Source organism: Lithobates pipiens, unplaced genomic scaffold, assembly GCF_037356315.1.
Source record: "Lithobates pipiens isolate NorthernLeopardFrog02 unplaced genomic scaffold, aLitPip1_a1.2 Scaffold_25, whole genome shotgun sequence".
Taxonomy (NCBI): Eukaryota; Metazoa; Chordata; class Amphibia; order Anura; family Ranidae; genus Lithobates; species Lithobates pipiens.
In genome coordinates, this window is record NW_027507787.1 from 224,996,811 (window position 1) to 225,011,823 (window position 15,013).

The following is a 15,013-nucleotide window of genomic DNA, read 5'->3' on the forward strand; positions in this document are numbered from 1 at the left end:
AGTTGGAAATTTGGAATTAGAAAATTTGGAAATTTCGAATTTCGAAAATTCAAAATTCAGAAATTTGAAAATGTGGGAATTCTAAAATTCAGAAATTCTGAATTTAAAAATTCGGAATTCGAAAATTCTAAATTCTTCTCTTATTTCCACCCCCTTTCAATCCTGTTAAAAAGTATTTTGCTATATACGGTATGTTGGATAAGTGTAAAAAAAAAGTTAATCCTGCCAGAAATCCAGTAAACTACTTGCACTCTGCTTATAATTATACCTGGCCTAGGATGACAGCACTGCCCCTTTTATAGATACACTACAGTGGGCATTGTCACTCTAAGACAGGAAGTATGTTCCTGGCAGGATCAATAAGTGAATATAAGGGAGAGCAGCCCTCCCCCCAAAAAAAATCTATGCAGCTATGACATCTAAGGAAGTGTTACCTGCAATATATTATTATACAGGATTTATATAGTGCCAACAGTTTACGCAGCACTTTACAATACAAAAGGGAGACAATACAGTTATAATGCAAGAGGATTAAAGGGGCCCTGCTCAGAAGAGCTTACAATATAATAGGGTGGAGAAGGTGGTACAAAAGATTGTAGCTGTGGGGAATGGGCTGATGGAAGTGGTAAAAGATTAGCTGGAGGCGTGATAGACTTCCCCAAAGAGATGAGTTTTCAGGGATCGTCTGCAGGTAGCAAGAGTAGGGGCTAGCCAGACAGGTTGAGGTAGCGAGTTCCAAAGGATGGGAGAGGTTCTGGAGAAATCCTGGATCCGAGCATGGGAGGAGGAGACGAGAGAGCTTAAGAGTAGGAGGTCTTGAGAAAAGCGGAGAGGACGATTTGGGTGAGAATTTAGAGACAAGTTTTGTGACGTAGCTTGGGGCAGAGTTGTGAATGGCTTTATATGTTGTAGTTAGTATTTTGAATTTAATTCACTGGGCGATTGCGAACCAGTGTAGGGATGGGAGTAGAGGGTTGGCAGACACTGAATGGGGGTAAGGTGGATTAGTCTGGCAGCAGCATTCATGATTGTAATAGTCGAGGCGAGAGATAACGAGGGAGTGAATGAGGAGTTTGGTGGTTTCATCTGTTAAAAAGGGATGAATTTTAGAGATGTTACGGAGGTGAATTCTACAAATGATTTTTGTTCCTTGCTTTATAATGAAATGTTGGTTCTGTGGACTGATCCTTTATATAGATATGTTTTCAACCCTAAAGTCCTTCAATTGATCACTAATAATTCAGCACTTTGTTCCTCTCTGTCTCTCACTTACAGCTGGATAGATCGGGATGTGATACCATAGAGGTTAATTCTACAGTCTATAAAATTAGGAACTACAACATGGAGCATCTACTGAAAGGAGAAGCCTCTATCACAGAGGATGGGACTGGTAAACTTCTTCTGTTTTCATCTTCCTTCTGTCTTGCTTATAAATGGAACATGTAATGTACATAGATCAGGGGTGCCCAACTGGTGGTACACAGCCCTCTGATGTGACCTGCAACCTCTTGCTCTGAGATGGTGAGTTGGCATGGATTTTCGACCCACCATCCCAGAGCATCAGTGTTGTGAATGGATCTGTCCCCTTCAGTCTGGGTGGATTGGAAGGGAGGGCCCATAGAGTAGAGTGGGCTATGTCTGTATAAGCAGAGTGGAAACAGATCTGTCATTTGCCCACTCCGCTCATTGTGGCCCACTACCGGTTATCAAGTCACTTAAGCACTGTCGCCCTAGCTCTTTAAAAGGTTGGGCACCCCTGACAAAGATGTTAAGGTTAGAATAATGGTGAATCCTATGATTTCCCAAAGCTGATCTCTTATTTCTTTCCAATTATTCTTCTGCCAGGAATTGAGTTATCTACAGTCAGCCAGGCTGCTATATCCAATGTAATCAGTAAGGTGTCCTTTATTGATGCTGACAGTAACTATAAAACTGGGATCCCATTCAGTGGATTGGTGAGTTGCATAATATTTCTGTAAATCTTATTTTGCCATAAAATTCATTTTTGTAATTGTTATAACCAATGAGAGCTGAAAATAACAATCACATGTCTGAAAACAACATTAAAACTGGCCACAGGCGGATCAAAATTCAGCCGGTTCAGCAGGAACTGGCCGAATTTTGATCCACCTGTGGGCAGGTTGCTTGTACTGAAGTCAACCGATCGATCAACTTCAGTACAACCAGTCTGTGCTTTTTTTTAATTTCATACGATTACTGTCGATGGCTATTAAAAATTATTTTATTCTTGTTAGAAATTCTGTATAAGGCCCTAAAGAACAGACAGTGCACAGTCCACATGGACTTTGCTGCTTATCTGTAGACAGGAAACTCGGAACCTTTACTTAGGGAAAAGACACAGAGTATACTATAAATGCAGCGACAAACATATAAACTCTGCCATCTACTGGTTGAAGAATATACCTCTATTAAATGTAATCACACACATAGGTTGGACTTTATGGACTTGTGTCTTTTTTCAACCTCACCTACCTACTATGTAAATACTGATGTACGGTAGTTGTTGCATAAAATACAATTCTGTGTTCCAACACTTCTACTCAAAAACTACCCCTTATTTTAGTCTTAATTCAGATCTAAATTTTTAAAATCGTATTCTTGTAAGTGTTTTTGTCAAATGTATTGCTCCACTTTTGTTTCTTATGAGTTGGTTGTAATTCTTTGTATCTCATCCCATGAATCTGGCTCTGGTTTTAAACCTACATGACAGCATAGGACAGGTGTTTGGCTGGGATGCCTTTATTGCTTCTAGCTGATTTCCTGATTGAAGCCTCTTGTGGCCTAATTTCTTCTTTTACAGCACTTGGATTGTCTGCATTAATTTCCATTTATATATCTTTCTCAGTTATCTTCATGTGACACTGATGTGGAATTTCCCTCAGTTTGAACACAAGTTTCATGGACAATTATACTTCTACTGATGGTTACCTTGTTTGTGTCTTAGTGTAGAATTCTGTACCCTTTTGAGATCCATTAAACCCCACAATTACACCATCCTTTGCACAAGCATCCCATTTTGTACGTTATTCTTTTGGGACGTGCACATGGGCTTTGCTTTAAGAATTTTTTAGATGGTTCAAATCTGGGAGCTTTCCATTCCACAGTTCATATGGAATTTTCTCAGTTGATTTTCCTAGTAGTCAATTTTGGAGATAACATGGCGGTCATAATTGCCTCTTCCAGTACGTGGTTGGCATATCTACATCAAACAGCATGTTTCTTCCACTCTCACATGGAATACAGTTTATTATTTTTATGCAAATTAATTTTGTTCTGGGTTGTATGATACAGGAGTTTGAAATATTATGCCATGCTTTCTGAGAATGACCTGTGTGTTATCACCTGTATATTCAATTCTATTGTCGGTGCACAATATACTCAGCATTTTGCTAAATGTGTTGCTTAATTGAGCCAAATACTGTTCACGTATCTCTTAGACGTGCAGAACAGTAAAAATTGTTTCATTTCGGATAGATTTGTTATGTTACTTTGTTAGGTTGATTCCTTGTTTAATTTAATTTTGTTTAGTTTATTAGTTTTCTAACAAATTCACATTTTTGGAACAATTTAAATTCTGTTTGAAAAATGATTGACGAAACATAAGTTCACGCTCAGAAAATTGAAAGGGTTTAACATTGTGTTCAGAGTTGTATGTTTCACTCATTAGTCTCTGGTTTGAGTCTTTTTTATGGTTTTCCACACCTCTCATTTATTGACCTCACATCTGATTATTCAAAGACAATGATATTTCTTTAAACAATCTTGGGAAAGTGAATGTGGTGGCTAATTAAGGACAGAGCAATCTGGAAGAAATAACCTGTAGAAATAACGGGCTGACCAGGAAATATTAAGACATGGGCAAAATGGTTTGAATTTAAGGAAACTAAACTATATTATGAAATTATATCAGACCCTGATGGCAAATCATAATATGACTTATTAAATAATATTGATTAATCTTATAGTTCGTGTACATTCAGGACAGTTCTGTATTTACATATAGGTCCTCAATCTCCCCCTTCATTTTCCTTCTTTAGTTTTTTTTTCTTCTCTTTTTTTTTCCTTTTTTTCTCTTTTTCTTTTTCTTTTCTTTTTGCATTGTATATGTTTCAGGATATTTTTTGATTATTTTTTTTGAAATGCTGAAAATAATAATAATAAAAAAAAAGACATAGCAATCTATGGAGGCGAGTCCTACAAAGGCTAACAATGAGACACTGTAGGATCAGACTACATGCAATCCATTCATTCTGCGCTTGTCTTTGTTTTAGGCACATCATCAAGATGCTATCGAGCAAATGTACATCATCAACAAGCTAATTAAAAGCATTCTTCTTCTGTTTCTATGAGGACGGATAAAACATATTTCCTGGCATAATACTCTGTTTGTGATATCTTATTATGTCTTCTTTCAGGTTAAAGTGGTGGATGCTGGTGATAACCCGATACCAGGCATTAAGGTTTACCTAAGAAGTGTCATCAATTCAATCAATGAAACCCTGGTAACAGATGACAATGGACAAGCTTCTTTCAGTGTTAATACAAGTGAATCGATGGGACGAATAACTCTCTCGGTCGGTACTAACAGTTTTGTTTTGATAAATTGCTATATGTGTATTTCAAAATTTCTATGTTAAGGGGGCTAGTTAAATAGGTTGTCCGAAAAAGTTTAGTTTGACATAATTCGCTCAATTTCCCTATATCATTATAATCACACTAAAATATTTAAAGACCTTTGATAGGAAAGGTGGCAATATCACATTGAATAAAAATGTAGGTAGACGGCAAAAAAGATGGCAAAAAAAAAAAACAACAAAAAAGGACAAGATGTGGCAAAAACTGCATTACATCTTTTATTCAATAAAAATAACGATGTAGGCTCCTTTCACATTATTTGCATTTTTTTGTATTGTAAACATGTTTCTTTGTCGGTGCAATGTGTATTTTAGGCGCATTACCATTGATCCCCAAGTAACACCCACTGAAATAATAATCCAGGATTCAGCAAATTTGACATTTTTCTCGTTAAATATTTTTATTTCAATAGCAAATTGGGTAGAATATGCAAAAGATAGCGTTTATAACATTCAGCGGTGCTGGAGTACTAATGCAATTGCATTACAAAGCAGTTATAATTGCATTATGACAGAGATAAAATGAGAATTGCAGCTAATACATTCTTTTGTGTCTTTATGACATATGTTTCTTCGGAGATCACAAAGTGTAAGGTACTGCTAAGTGTAAAAGTCAGAAAAAAAGAGAAAAAGGAAAAGAGATGGATAAGAGGGATCAGAGTAAGGAAGACTGGCCGAAGGGGAGATGGCTCTACCTTCAACTGGTCGGCTAGGAGAATGGGTAAATTGGCTCAGCGTGTTAGAAGGTGCCTATTGAAGGTCTGAAATAGTGAGCCCAGTGTTCCAACATTTTCTTAGAGGGCCATACCATTTTTAGTGAGCGTGGTGGTCCATTTTTCATAGCTCACAATTTGGGATAATCTTGGCTTGACTTCCAAAGTTTTAAGCAATTGCGATTTCAATGCCTTTGTGATCATTTGTTTGGTGGCTTTGAACAGATGGTTTAGGAATTTAAAGGGGCGTTTACAGTATCTACATTACCAAGCATGTGATATGATATGGTTTCATATAGATTTGTTAGCAAATAATAGCTGTACAGTGTATTCAATATTTGCTCTATAATCTATGCAGTATAGGGAAGAGTGTGCCAGCCTCCAAGCAGCCACCAAAACAGGTGGAAAGAAACTTTGGTACTAAGATAGCAAGCTAGCTAGCTTACCTAGGTATTAGGTACCAGTGAGTAAGCACTTTACAATTTGCACTTCTAGGGCATTTTGGAAGCAAACCTTTGTTGCATGTAAGCCATGTCTGTGTCCGGTCCTCCTCCGCCAGTTTGTAGCCCAGTTATGATTTCCATATGTGTTAATATGTGTAAGGGGTCGCAAAAGCATGATTTTAGTAGCATTTAATTGATTTCAGAAATTAGGCAAGGAGAGTGAGGGTGCTTGCTGTACATTGGATGTGAACATAGGTTTCCCCAATGGGGTATGAGACAGTTGTAAGTATAAAGAGTTTGATTTGAAGGTATCTATGTAAATATTTCAATGTTTGGTAGCTTGTGATCAATTCTGAGACTTTGGAAGGTTTTAAGGCTGTCAGGTTTGACTAGGCTATGAAGGCTAAATAGGCCTGAAGTGACCCAGTGTTTGAAAGGCCCTGGTGTGGTTAAGCTTGGTTTAGAATTATGGGTTCTTGAGGAAAAACAGAAGTGGGAGGTGGGATGAAAGTAGGCTTACTGGAGTACTTCACACCATCCCCAACCTTGAGGGGGGTGCATGGGGATTGGATTGTGTAGTTAGGCTCTATCTCTTAGAAGAACCCATCGGTGGTTGACTTTGCCCAGAGCAATCATTTGACTTCCAGATTTACACATAATGGAACCTCAATTCTATAACATGATAATTAGAAAACAGGGCAATTTTTGCTATCAGAAAATATTTAGATACGCAGAGGATCCCCAGGTCAACCTGCATTTTTAACTTAGAGCAGGAGTATGCAATTAGCGGACCTCCAGCTGATGCAAAACTACAAGTCCGCTAATTGCATATTTCTGACTTAGAGCATAGTTTAGTCTGTCTCTTTGCCGATACTAAAGGCAGGACATTTTTTCAATGCACTTCACCCTCAGTGCACCTAAGACATGTAACTGGAGTCACATTTTCTATTTTGGTGGACATACTTCCATGATCAAGGAAATGGTTTTTAATTTGAAAAAACAGGTCTACATTTTGCCTAATTTATTTTAATATTGTGAAACTAAATAAAGACATTGACCTGAACAGTTTTATAAACAAATATGCCTTAAAGAAACAGTGCCTGGCTGCCATTGACTATGGTCACTATGGTACCAATATACGTACCATGCCAAGACAGACACTCAACCAACCCCTGGAGCAGAGTTCTGTCAACTTTGGCAACTAGGAATGGCCATCAAGGAACAAATGTATCCATTCCATCCATTTAGTTGGAAGCAAATCAAAACCTGTACATAGTGTGTAAAACCTCCAGAACTGGATGTGTGATTCCTCAATATAATGGTAAAGACAGCTATCACAAAGATGTAACAGGAAACAATCAAAGACTGCAGACATTCTACATGAGATTGGTAAAAACCACATAGGTGGTACAGGAGATGGTCATAGACTGTGAACATGCTATATGAGTAGTTGGAGACTGAAGACAGGCTTCAGCAGACAGTCATGCCTGGAGACACGTTACACTAGAGTTCACTGTTGTGATAGCCCCTTAAGTATCAATACTTTGACATATGTGCTTCCAACGACCTCCTTAGGCTGCAGTCACACTTCAGCATTTTGAATCGCAGGCAGATTTGATGCAATTCTTCCCACAATTTGAAAGCGGAGATGAGTGAATGACCAACTGCGGGACTAGCATTTGAGATGCCATTTATTTGATTGACACCAAAAAACGTGGTATGGGTCTGCCGTGATTGTCGCACAATAATTTGTTCTGCAATCGCGACAACCCACACCACGGGAGGCATGTCTCCCCAAAAAAAAGTTCAGGAGCTACTTTTTGGTGACATGCTTCCTGCTTTGGGGGTTGCAGCAATTGCCGCGTGATTTATGGCATGACAAGCAAGGACTTGGGGGGGCACACCCTAAAAAATGCACTGATGGTGCATCCATAAGACCATATGAATAGAACAAAATATTACAGCGCACACATACAAAAATCACATTTAACGCCTGCAAGGCTATATAAAACACCTGAACATATTAACCACTTGCCGACCGCCTCACGCCGATGTACGTCGGCAGAATGGCACGGGCAGGCATAAGCACGTACATGTACGTGCTTTGCCTCCCGCGGGTCGGGGGCCCGATCGGGCCCCCGCCCGGTGCCTGCGGCGGTCGGTTTTCGTTCGGGAGCGATCCCGGACGAGGGGACGGCCATTCATTCATGGCCACCCCCTCGCGATCGCTCCCGACGAATGGAAATCCCCGGTGACATCACTTCCTCTCCTGTAATGTAAACACAGGAGAGGAAGTGATGTATTCTCTCCTCCGTGTCGGTATTTTTCGTTCCGACACGGAGGAGAGCGGATCAGTGAGTTGCACCAACACATCCCACACACAGTAGAACATGCCAGGCACACTCACACCCCCCCTTTACCCCCCGATCACCCCCCCAATTACCCCTGCCCCCCAGTCACAGTGACACCAATGTCATTTTTTTTTTTTTTTTTTTTTTTTTGCATTGGTGTCATTTGTGACTGTAATAACTGTTAGGGCAGTTAGGGTTAGCCCCCTTTAGTTCTAATGTACCCCCCTAACCCCCCCAATAAAGGTTTAACCCCGTGATCACCCCCCGTCGCCAGTGTCACTAAGGCTGGGTTCACATTGCAGCGGTTTATGAGAACGAATGTGATTCGCACCGCACTGCAGTGCAAATCACATCCGATCTCTGTGCGATTCGAGTTCAGCCATTCGCCGCACCCGCCGCACCCGCCACACCCGCCGCACCCGCCGCAAATTCGCACGGGACCCTTTTTTTGGCCCGCAGCAGAATCGGATCGCATGGGTGTTCACACCATGCGATCCGAGTTTGCAGATCGCACTGCGATATGCGAACTGATCTGGGGGTGTCAGTAACATTTCACTGACACTCCCAGCAGTTCGCATAGGGCAGTGTGAACTGCCGCCGGGAGGCATGCGATGCGGGAACCCGCCGCGGATTCGCGGCGTTTCCGCATCGCTCCAGTGTGAACCCAGCCTAATAAGCGATCATTTTTCTGATCGCCGTATTAGTGTCACAGGTGACGCTAGTTAGGCAGGTAGGTATTTAGGTTCGCCGCAGCTTTTTATAGCGCCAGGGACCCCCATATACTACCGCATAAAGCCCCCTGATTGCCCCCTAGTTAACCCTTTCACCAGTGATCACCATATAACTGTTACAGGTGACGCTGGTTGGTTAGTTATTTTTTTATAGTTTCAGGGCACCCGCCATTTATTACCTAGTCTCACTAGTGTACCCCTAAATTTAGGGGTGTCTACTTTCTAAAATGGGGTCATTTGGGGGGGGGGGGTTTGTGCCATCTTGGCATTTTATGGCCTTCAAAACTGTAACGCCCTTAGAAAGCCTGAAGGCGGTGCTTGGTTTTTGGGGCCCCGTACGCGGCTAGGCTCCCAAAAAGTCCCACATATGTGGTATCCCCGTACTCAGGAGAAGCAGCAGAATTTATTTTGGGGTGTCATTTCACATATGCCCATGGCATGCGTGAGCAATATATCATTTAGTGACAACTTTGTGAAAAAAAAAAAAGTTTGTAATTTTCCCGCAACTTGTGGCAAAATATAAAATATTCCATGGACTCAACATGCCTCTCAGCAAATAGCTTGGGGTGTCTACTTTCTAAAATGGGGTCATTTGTGGGGGTTTTGTGCCATCTTGGCATTTTATGGCCTTCAAAACTGTAATAGGTAGTGAGAAGTGAACTCAAAAAATTACGCCCTTAGAAAGCCTGAAGGCGGTGCTTGGTTTTCGGGGCCCCGTACGCGGCTAGGCTCCCAAAAAGTCCCACATATGTGGTATCCCCGTACTCAGGAGAAGCAGCAGAATTTATTTTGGGGTGTCATTTCACATATGCCCATGGCATGCATGAGCAATATATCATTTAGTGACAACTTTGTGAAAAAAAAAAAAAAAAAAAAAAAGTTTGTAATTTTCCCGCAACTTGTGGCAAAATATAAAATATTCCATGGACTCAACATGCCTCTCAGCAAATAGCTTGGGGTGTCTACTTTCTAAAATGGGGTCATTTGTGGGGGTTTTGTGCCATCTTGGCATTTTATGGCCTTCAAAACTGTAATAGGTAGTGAGGCGTGAAATCAAAAATTTACGCCCTTAGAAAGCCTGAAGGCGGTGCTTGGTTTTCGGGGCCCTGTACGCGGCTAGGCTCCCAAAAAGTCCCACATATGTGGTATCCCCGTACTCAGGAGAAGCAGCAGAATTTATTTTGGGGTGTCATTTCACATACGCCCATAGCATGTGTGAGCAATATATCATTTAGTGACAACTTTGTGTAAAAAAAAAAAAAAAATTTTTTTTTTGTCATTATTCAATCGCTTGAGGCAAAAAAATAAAATATTCAATGGGCTCAACATGCCTCTTATCAATTTCCTTAGGGGGTCTACTTTCCAAAATGGGGTCATTTGGGGGGGTTTTGTACTGCCCTGTCATTTTAGCACCTCAAGAAATGAGATAGACAGTCGTAAACTAAAAGCTGCGTAAATTCCAGAAAACGTACCTTAGTTTGTAGATGTGACAACTTTTGCGCAAACCAATAAATATACAATTATTGACTTTTTTTTTACCAAAGACATGTGGCTGAATACATTTTGGCCTAAATGTATGACTAAAATTGAGTTTATTGGATTTTTCTAATAACAAAAAGTAGAAAATATCATTTTTTTTCAAAATTTGCGGTCTTTTTACGTTTATATCGCAAAAAATAAAAATCGCAGAGGCAATCAAATACCATCAAAAGAAAGCTCTATTTGTGGGAAGAAAAGGACGCAAATTTTGTTTGGGTACAACATTGCATGACCGCGCAATTACCAGTTAAAGCAGCGCAGTGCCAAAGTGTAAAAAGACCTCTGGTCATTTACCAGCAAAATGGTCCGGTCTGAAAGTGGTTAAAAAATATGGCGATTTGGTCACACCATATGGCGTGACAATGGTCGGCAGACCCGCACTGCAATTTTAGGTGTCATTCAAATTAATGGAATCTCAAATGGGAGTTCTGCGATTTGTCATTCACACATTGGCGCTTTCAAAATCACAAGCAGAAACTTGGCAAATCTGCCCATGATTCAAAACGCTGACATGTGAATGCAGCCTTGGAGATTACTTGTCCTACATTTATATTTCTGTCTCTGTTTTCTGAAACCTTAAAGTGGAAGTAAACCCATTGATTTAAATAGTTAAAAAAAAGGCTTGCCAGGAATGCTAACTGCACATTGGCTGTGCTCTCAGCCAAATGATCAAAACCATCCAATGGCTGGTGTCAGAACGAATCACATGTGCAGCACCATAGCAGTTGAAGATTAAACAGAGGCAAAGATGGCAGCTTCCTTGGCTGAAAACGATAGGGGAGTTTACTTCCACTTTAAATAAGAAAAGGAGTGGGCAGCACAGAATGTTTACATTTCCTATATTAAATCTAATAGAATGCTTTTGTTAAAAAATAAATAAATACAATAATAATAATAATAATAAAAATAAATAAAATAAGCTCTTGTTATGTTTCTCAATTTCTGATGAGTATATCTCATTGGGTTTCCATTATTTGGACACTGTTATATGGAATGATACAACACACAATTGGTTACTATAAAAATGGTCTAAGAGCCTGTTGCTTTGGGATGTGCCAATAGGTATATACAGCTTGCTTTTCTAGTGCTTTCCATTGGCGTTTGATATCAGTTTGACATTTTTCTGAGATTATTTAGAACACATTGACAGGTGCCTTTGACCCACAGTTGACCTCCCGATTTGCATTTGGCCTCCCTTTAGGTTCAATCAACCTGCTTTAGGTTCCTTTTCAAATTTCCATTGCACATGTATAGGGAGGTATTCAAACAATAGCCCATAGCTCCCAACTGTCCCTGATTTGGAACAAAGTCCCTCTGTCCCTCTTTCTTCCTCATTTGCCCCTCATTTTGGTCTGATCTATATAGTTGTATATAAAATGCACTTTTTATCTTTCAAAAAGTATTTTCCAGTGCTAAACATGTCATCCAATGTCTAAATTGCTGCATTTGTAAATTTCAAAAGCCAATATAAAGGAATAGTAGTGGTAAAAAACACAGTAATCAACCTTCTGTCTGTCTTTTTATATGCAGTTATAAAACATTATTAAACATTATTAAATATATATATTTATTTATTTAATATTATAATTTATTATTTATATTTAAATGTCATCATAATGACATAATTCAGTCTAATGTCATTTTATCTAAAACGTGAGAAGCTCTTTGACCCAAAATTAATTTTTTGTTATGTTTGTCTTCGTATCAAAGGCAAGAACAAACCTGGAGGATCAACCATATACTCATGATGACGTAGTCCCTGATTATGGTGAAGCACATCTGGATCTTAAACCGTTCTACTCCCGCAATAAGAGTTTCCTGAAACTCCATTCCCTGGACAAAGTCCTCCCATGTGATGGGCAGCAGGAGGTGCAGGTGGAATATATTATTAAACACACAGAGCTGAAGAATGTCATTGACCACTTTGACCTTCATTATTTGGTGAGAATCTTTTTGCATTTTGACAATAATGAAAATGGACCCAGTTATTGTAACAGCTAAACGTAAATGAATTGTATATGTAGGAAGCATTTTACATGCTAAAAGATCTGTACACGTGTTTTTTTTTTTTTTTTTTAGCCCACCCCTTCTTCTTTCTATGGACGCATAGCAGATAGAGAATGACCACCCTTGCAGCTCTGTAGGCTCTTTGTCACTGCCATTGTTGAAGTGAATATCACAACAATGGTGAAGCCCACCCTGAAATTTCTCTTTCCTGTATGCCCACCATTGCCTTTGATAATACCCCACAAAAAAAAGAAAATCACAATGCAACTTGCTGCAGGTGAGAGGAAGAATTTATTTTATTCTTCTCTCCCCAACTTTATAGAAAGTCACCAGGTGACAGGCAGCAACAAGAGGCTGATCTGTATATGAATACAGATGTAAACTGCACACGCACCAGGTTTTACATATTGATGCCAATACAGTCAGTGATATACACTATATTACCAAAGTATTGGGACATCTGCCTTTACACGCACATGAAATTTAATGGCATCTCAGTCTTAGTCCATAGGGTTCAATATTGAGTTGGCCCACCATTTGCAGCTATAACAGCTTCAACTCTTCTGGGAAGGCCGTCCACAAGGTTTAGGACTGTGTCTAAAACCGTGTACACACATAGCGGTATGTCCGACGTACTTAGTCTGGCGGACTTCCCGCCAGACTGTCCGTCGGACTTTCCGAACGGGCTACTTGCCCACACACGGCACTTTTTGAGCGGACTAATACGGCGCACTAAGTCCGCCGTACTATCCGCCCTACTTTTGAAATGAACGGACTTGCCCACACACGCGGAGGAAAGTCCGCTCATTTCGAGCGCGTCTCCAGGTAGGCGGGGCCCGCGAAGGAGACGTCGCTGGCCCCGCCGCCTGGTATGGACTTAAAGGGGAACCCCCAACGCTGAAAAAAATCGGCGTGGGGGTCCCCCCCAAGTCCACAACAGACCCTTGTCCGAGCACGCTACCCGGCCGGCCAGGAAAGGGGGGGGAGCGAGCGCACCCCCCTCCTGAGCTGTACCAGGCCATGCCCTCAACATGGGGGGTGCCTTGGGGAAGGGGGGGCCATGCGGCCCCCCCACCCCAAAGCACCTTGTCCCCATGTTGATGAGGACAGGGGCTTCTTCCCGACAACCCTGGCCATTGGTTGTCGGGGTCTGCGGGCGGGGGGCTTATCGGAATCCGGGAGCCCCCTTTAATAAGGGGGCCCCGGATACCGGCCCCCCACCCTATGTGAATGAGTATGGGGTACAATGTACCCCTACCCATTCACCTGTAAAATAAAAGTACAAAAAAAAACACAACACACGAGATAAAATACTTTATTGCACAGCTCCGAGGGTCTTCGGGGGTCTTCTCGCCGGACTCCTCCGCTATCTTCTTGTAGCTCTTTTGCTAGCGGAGGAGTCCGGCTTTCTTCCTCGCTGCCGGCCTCTTCTTCCGACTTTGGGGGTCTTGTCCCCCTCTTCGGTTCTTCTGCCGGGCCACCGCGCCTTCTTATAGCTCTTTTACAGGCGGTGGCCCGGTCTTCTGTCGCCGCCGCCGCCGCCTTCCGTTCTTCTTCTTCTTCTTCAGGAGATGTTGACTTGACGATCTCTCCGGCCGCAATGCCAGGGACCCACTGCGCTGCCACTTATATAGGGACAAGGGGCGGTGTCACATGGCTTTATGTCACATGGGTTGGTCACATGGGTTGATGTCACATGGGGACTGACATCGTAAGGGGGCGGGGTCACCATGTGACACCAACCCATGTGACATAAAGCCATGTGACACCGCCCCTTGTCCCTATATAAGTGGCAGCGCAGCGCGTCCCTGGCATTGTGGCCGGAGAGATCGTCGAGTCAACATCTCCTGGAGAAGAAGGAGAAGAAGAAGAAGAAGAAGTAGAACGGAAGGCGGCGGCGGCGACAGAAGACCGGGCCACCGCCTGTAAAAGAGCTATAAGAAGGCGCGGTGGCCCGGCAGAAGAACCGAAGAGGGGGACAAGACCCCCGAAGTCGGAAGAAGAGGCCGGCGGCGAGGAAGAAAGCCGGACTCCTCCGCTAACAAAAGAGCTACAAGAAGATAGAGGAGGAGTCCGGCGAGAAGACCCCCGAAGACGGAAGACCCCCGGAGCTGTGCAATAAAGTATTTTATCTCGTGTGTTGTTTTTTTTTGTACTTTTATTTTACAGGTGAATGGGTAGGGGTACATTGTACCCCATACTCATTCACATATAGTGGGGGGCCAGTATCCAGGGGCCCCCTTATTAAAGTGGTCTCCCGGATTCCGATAAGCCCCCCGCCCGCAGACCCCGACAACCAACGGCCAGGGTTGTCGGGAAGAGGCCCTTGTCCTCATCAACATGGGGACAAGGTGCTTTGGGGTGGGGGGGCCGCGCGGCCCCCCTTCCCCAAGGCACCCCCCATGTTGAGGGCACGCGGCCTGGTACGGCTCGGGGGGGGGGGGGTGCGCTCGCTCGCCCCCCTTTCCTGGCCGGCTGGGTAGCGTGCTCGGACAAGGGTCTGTTGTGGACTTGGGGGGGACCCCCACGCCGATTTTTTTCGGCGTTGGGGTTCCCCTTTAAGTCCATACCAGG

The 15,013-nt window shown here is 42.3% G+C and overlaps 1 protein-coding gene across 2 annotated transcripts in view; it reads left to right on the plus strand.

Moving 5' to 3' along the window:
• The window catches only part of LOC143930921 (alpha-2-macroglobulin-like), a 174,619-nt gene that overhangs the window by 49,659 nt on the left and 109,947 nt on the right, over positions 1-15,013 (plus strand). For both annotated transcript variants that reach the window (XM_077455612.1, XM_077455613.1), the window contains 4 exons: positions 1,276-1,390; positions 1,846-1,955; positions 4,437-4,595; positions 12,143-12,373. In XM_077455612.1, the coding sequence (XP_077311738.1) occupies positions 1,276-1,390; positions 1,846-1,955; positions 4,437-4,595; positions 12,143-12,373 (615 nt within the window). The remainder of the gene's footprint in view (positions 1-1,275; positions 1,391-1,845; positions 1,956-4,436; positions 4,596-12,142; positions 12,374-15,013) is intronic.